The sequence below is a fragment of the Pteropus alecto genome, unplaced genomic scaffold (genome assembly GCF_000325575.1).
Source record: "Pteropus alecto unplaced genomic scaffold, ASM32557v1 scaffold24, whole genome shotgun sequence".
Taxonomy (NCBI): Eukaryota; Metazoa; Chordata; class Mammalia; order Chiroptera; family Pteropodidae; genus Pteropus; species Pteropus alecto.
Genome location: NW_006439192.1, coordinates 3,766,278 through 3,772,277, shown reverse-complemented (window position 1 = coordinate 3,772,277; position 6,000 = coordinate 3,766,278). Strand labels below are relative to the sequence as shown.

Sequence of the window (6,000 nt, the reverse complement as noted above, 5' to 3'; positions counted from 1 at the left end):
TTCAGCAGCCTTGCTCTATAACATTTTTCAAGAACCTGTGGTCTTTCTTTCGCTTGACCATTCCTTGTTTTTCTTGTAGAAGGTAGTTTCCCCGAACAAATTCTTTTTGCCAGTCCATAGAATGAAAGAAAGAGGAAATGAAAATGTAACCAGCTTTCACTTAATGCCATTAACTTGATGTTTTGTATATAATTTCTGCTAATATTCCACTGCTCAGAACCTAGTCACATAACCATATCTAGTTGCAAGAGAATTTGAGAAACGTTTTTTTAAGCTTGGTGTCTGTGTGCCCTGCTAATAATAAGAGGGTTCTATTACTAAGTGGAAGAAAGAATAGATATTAAAGAACAGTTGTAAGTTTAGGTGCTATCTTTTCTTTCTTTTTAACTCAGCATTAGTCAAAGTTGAGGTTATGGTACCAGGATACTCTTTGCAGTACTCATGTTTGCCTGGAATATCACAGTTTATATAGAGAAGGCAGAGATCAGTATGGGTCAGAGCATCATAAGCTATTTCATTGGTGAGAAGAGGCAAGATTTTACAATAAATTTCTAGATTTATCTTTATCTGTAGAGGAGTCAGATAAGATTTTTTATTTCTTTTTACCACTTTCTAGGCACTGCCCAATATCCACATTGTTACTGTGGGAAATATCCTATTAGTACACTATGGCCTTATACCCCTAATTTGTTTGATTGTACTGGGTACCTAGCCAGACCCAGTCCATTCAGAATTCTCCAACCTTGCTACAGTTGGTAGTTCTTGATGTGAGCATCTGGCTCATGCTAAGGGAATCAGGGAGGCTCTGAGTCTTTTCTGGGAATTTCAGATAGTTGAACAGAGTATTTTCTCTCTGAGAACTTAGAACTATCATACATAAAACTCCAGAGTTTTTGGCAGCTGTGTTTTTGAGAAAGATGGGCCTGAATGAGATAGAAAAATGAAACTGGAGTATAAACATAAATGAAAACAAGAAAGAGATAAACTTTACCTATATTTTTTCCTCCAAGGTCAATGTAATTAGTGATATTTCATTTAGTCTGTCTCTTCTTATTCTCATAATTCTTGATAGATTTTTTTGGACTTGTTTGAAAATGATTATTTCTCCATCACTTTAGCTAGTTACAGGAGTAATCTGTAGTTTATTGGAGATGGAAAAGAATTATATAGCTCAAGGATCTTCAGATTCTATAAGTAAATTTATGCTTATTTATCTGAAATAATCTCTTTTTAACAGATTTTAATTAAAATATAGCTAACATGCAATATTATATTAGTTTCAGGGGTACACCATAGTTTTTCAACATTTATATATCTAAAAAAGTGATCACCATGATAAGTCCAGCAGCCATCTGACACCATACAATGCTATCGACTATACTGTACATTACATTCCCATGACTCGTTTTATACCTAGAAATTTGAACCTCTTATTCTTCACTTCCCCCCTTTTTAATCTTTCAAAAACAGTTAACATTAAATATTATATTACAGAATAGTGGTTAGACATTTATATAATTTACAAAGTGATCCCCCTGAGTAGTACTAACCTGACACTATACGTAGTTATTACCATATTATTGACTATATTCCCTGTGCTTTACTTTATATCCCCATGACTATTTTGTAACTACCTATTTGTACTTCTTAATTCCTTCACTTTTAAGGCTGTTTTAGAAGCCATGAAGAAAAGATCACTACTTTCATAATTCATTTGTGGAAAATTTAAAGTGGTTCTATCTGCAAATTCTTTGAAAAATGTAGGATTATAACTGCCTCCTTCAATAAAGAATATTTAGGAGGACACAAAACATAAACTTCAATGAAATTAGTGAGGTAACATTGGAAACATAATTTGGAAGAGATCACTAAGGGGTTCATTTCAAATATTAATCTCTAAAATTCTCTGTTGCCTCAAATAGAACAGGTATAATTCATGTTGTGAGACGTGACTTTGAATGTCAAACTTCATAAAAAAAATTAGATCATGAGATGTGGTTATTCAAGGTGTTGATTTTTTCATTCATTCAATAAATATTTATTTAGCACCTTAATTGGGTAAGGCACTCTTCTAGCACTGGAAAACCAGTGGTGAACATACAAAAAAAATGATTCCTATTCTTATAGAGGTTATATGCCAATGAAGATTTCTGATAATAAACTAATAAACAATAAAAAAGTTAGTAAGTAAATAAATGTTTTATTTTTAAACTAAAAGCAACAAACAAACAAGACCAATAAATAAAAACTCATAGACACAGACAACAGTTTAGTGGTTACCAGAGAGAAAGGAGAGAGGGGAGGAGGTAGATAAGGGTAAAGGGATTCATACATGTAGTATTGGAAGATCTGACTTTGGGCAGTGACCATACAATGCAATATACAGATGACGTATTATTGAATTGTACACTTGAAACCTATATAATTTTATTAACCAATGTCATTCCAATAAATTTAACAAATAAATAAATAAATGTAATTATTTCCATTAGTGGTGTTATAAGGGTTCAGACAATAATAAAACATAATAAATAAATATAATTATTTTCATTAGTGTTAATGATATGATAAAAAACATAAACAACAACAATAGCAACAACAATGCATGATAATAGGACAAAAAGTCATAATGAGGATGAGGCTGCTTTATATAGGGTCTTCAGAGACAGTTTCCAAATGAAAGTGAAATTAGATCAGAAACTTGAATACTCAGAAGGAGCTAGTCAAGAGATGACCTTGTGAAAGAGCATTTCAGGCAGAGAATTGCAGCAAATGTTATGGTACTGAGTTGGGATTAAATTTAGTGAGTTTAAGGAGAAAAAGAAGGACACTGTGGCTGAAGTATAGTAAACCAGACTGAGTAAAGACCATGCTAAAAAAAAATGGATTTTTTTTTTTCGTGTAATGGGAAGCTATTAGAGACATTTAAGTACAAGGCTGATATATATGATTTTTAATTTCAAAAAGGATCACTCTGATTTATGGTATGGAGAATGTATCATGGGAAGTGAAAAGTAGAAGTGGGGAGTCGATTAGAAGGCTATTGTAGCATATTAGGAGAGAACTGATGAAAGGCTAGAATGGTGGCTGTGGAGAAGATGAGAAGTGATCATGCTCAGTCTGTATTTAAGACATAGTGTCAATAAGACTTAGGTAGTAGAGGTGCAGATAGTGAGGGGGGAAATAGAAATCAAGGATGATTCCTAAATTTTAACCTGAACATCTGGTTGACTAAATGGTGCCATAAACTAAAATAAGGAAGTCTCAGGGCAAAATAGAATTTGATTTTAGGATATGTTAAATTGTAAATGCTTATTAGTCATGAGATGAGGTGAGTCAGATATTAGGTCATGCCCACTATTTTATTGTACCTCATAGCATTTGGTAGTAGGGTACAGGGAATCTAGGTATACTATTTGGACTACGGAAGGGCAAATTCTCTTACTTAGTAGACTTGGTCAGTATGCTGGATTTAAAAGAATATTTGACATGTGACCACATTTGAAAGCATTGCCTTTTTAGTGTTTTCATCTCACACTGGAAAACCCAGATTGATCTGAAAGTCCCTAAACTAATGAGACAGAGAGTATTCAAGAGAAAAGTTAATAATAGGACTCCTTGGTACCTTTAGATGCAGTAGATGTACTAATAAAAATTTGACTGGATGAAGAACATCACTTTCAATAGAATTCATCTGACTGCTCTGTGCCTAACATATTCTTTTATATTATATTTCCAAACTGGACTGAATTATCCAATTTCTGAATTTTCCTGGATATTGCCATAGTATCTAACAAGCCCTACTTTGCATTTTTAATTGGGTGGCTTATATTCACAACTGAAATGATTAAACATTGTGAATACTCAGAAATAACATTGCCTGTCCTCATGGTATCTATACAGTCACCTTTGAAGGTCCAGTGTTTAAAAATGGTGGGAAGATTTAGAATTAGGAAAAGATAAAGAATTAAAAAGAATAGGGAAAAAATGTACATCATGGAAGGGGGGCAGATAAGCAGGAGAAATTCTCTTGATCTTAAAAGAATATAGAGGAGAAATAAATGGTAATCAAAAGTGACTAAACATCATCTTAATTCTCATAACAATCCATTGAGATAGATATTATCATCTACTTTTATAGATGAAGCAGTTAGGCTTAGCAAGGTTCATTTTGGAGAAGGTAGCTATGCTAGGCAGAGTTCTAAGATGGCCCCCAAGACTCTCTTGGTGTACATGCTTTGGATAATCCCTTTTGAATTGGGGAAGAACCAGTGAATATATGATGGAATATCATTCCTACTTTGATTATATAGTAAAGAAGGAATTTTGAAGATGTAATTAAGATCTATAATCAATCAACTTTGAATTAATCAGGATCATTCTGAGTGGGCCTGACCTAATCATGTGATTCCTTAAAAGCTGGGGGATGTCAGAAAGATTTCTTTACTGGCTTAGAAAAACTAAGCTGCCACATTGTGAGAGGGCCATGTGACTAGGATCTGAGGGGGAGTTTCTAGGAACCAAGATTAACCCCCGGCAGATAGTAAGAAAATAGACCTATGACTGACAAAAACAAACAAACCTGAATTACACCAACAATCAGTGAGCTTTTAAGAGGACTCCAGCATCAGATGAGACTGCAGCTCCAGCCTTTATTTTAGCCTAGTGAAACCTTGAGCAGAGAAATTACTTGTGTTTTACTGGACTTCTGACTTAGTGACATTATAAATGGATGTCGTTGTAAGCTGCCAAGATTTTGGTAGTCTTTTACAAAGTGATAAAACAACAACAACAACAACAAAACAACTAATATAGTAATGAAGAAAAAAATAGGTTAATATATAGGTTGACAATTATGGTCTCTTTATTTTAGACTGCCTGAGGATACAATGAGGTTTCTTCAATGAGATTTTGTTACAGGCCTGGCTTTTTATGAGTTCCTATTTAGAATCTAAGTGAACAAGTATAGTTTTCTTATGTTATCTTTCATAGAGCCCTCTCATGATTTACACTTCTGTAACTTTTCTCCCCTCATAATATCTTTCGTGATGAAAATAACAGAAAATGAAGCAAAAGGAGGAATAGCCATGAGGAATGCCTTTCACTTGAATTCTTTCTCTTTTTATACAACAATACTAGGAAAACTTTAAAATTATACAGTAATAAAGGAAAAGGAGACATAATATATGAGGAAATGGAATAAGGTGGAAAAGAAAGGGCATTTTAATCCAAATATATGTTTAACTTTGACAGGTTCAAAAAATGCTCCATTTGCTTGCTATGAAGAAATACAATCTCAAGGTGATAGATTTGGAAACTGTGGTCAGGAAAGAGGCAACTATAAAATATGTACATGGAAGTAAGCTATGCAAATATTAAAGACACTTTTCTTATGTTCTGTAAGATTCTACCTTTAGTTTTTTCAATATGTGTCATTCATTCCAGTGGTTCCAAGTACGACATGTGCATGGGAGTGAATCTCAAATATAAATCTCTAGCCCTGACATCTTTCTCATGCTAGAGGCTTAAATTTCCATCTAATTTTTAAATATATGTAGATGACCATTATATTCCTAAATCCAATACATGATTGAAACTAATAATACCTATTGCACCTTTTCTTTCTGAACCTGCTATTTTAATTTATAAAAATACTGTCCCCATTCATTCAATTTCTTGCCCAAGCTGAAGACTGCCCAGTGTCTGTAAAATGAAGTTCATTTTTCCCTGCATCTAATGAGCCAGCTCTTTGATATTTTGGCCATTAATTTATTTTAACAAACATTTATTAAGAACCTGCTATGTGCTGGATACTGGGCGAGCTACTAGTTAGCAAATCATACATGGCCCCTGTACTCATGGAATTTGTAGACTAGTAAACATAGCATGCAGTTTTGTGCTTCCTTGATTTGCTTATGCTGTTACTTTTGTTTAGAAATACCTTACTCTGCCTGTTGAAATCCTACAAATTTGTAAGCTTTAACTCAGATGTTATATCCT

The 6,000-nt window shown here is 33.5% G+C and overlaps 1 protein-coding gene across 1 annotated transcript in view; it reads left to right on the top strand.

The window, feature by feature from the left end:
- The window catches only part of LOC102879427 (disintegrin and metalloproteinase domain-containing protein 32), a 149,365-nt gene that overhangs the window by 88,869 nt on the left and 54,496 nt on the right, over positions 1-6,000 (top strand). Inside the window, exon 15 of the mRNA XM_015592805.1 lies at positions 5,254-5,359. Within this exon, the coding sequence (XP_015448291.1) occupies positions 5,254-5,359 (106 nt within the window). The remainder of the gene's footprint in view (positions 1-5,253; positions 5,360-6,000) is intronic.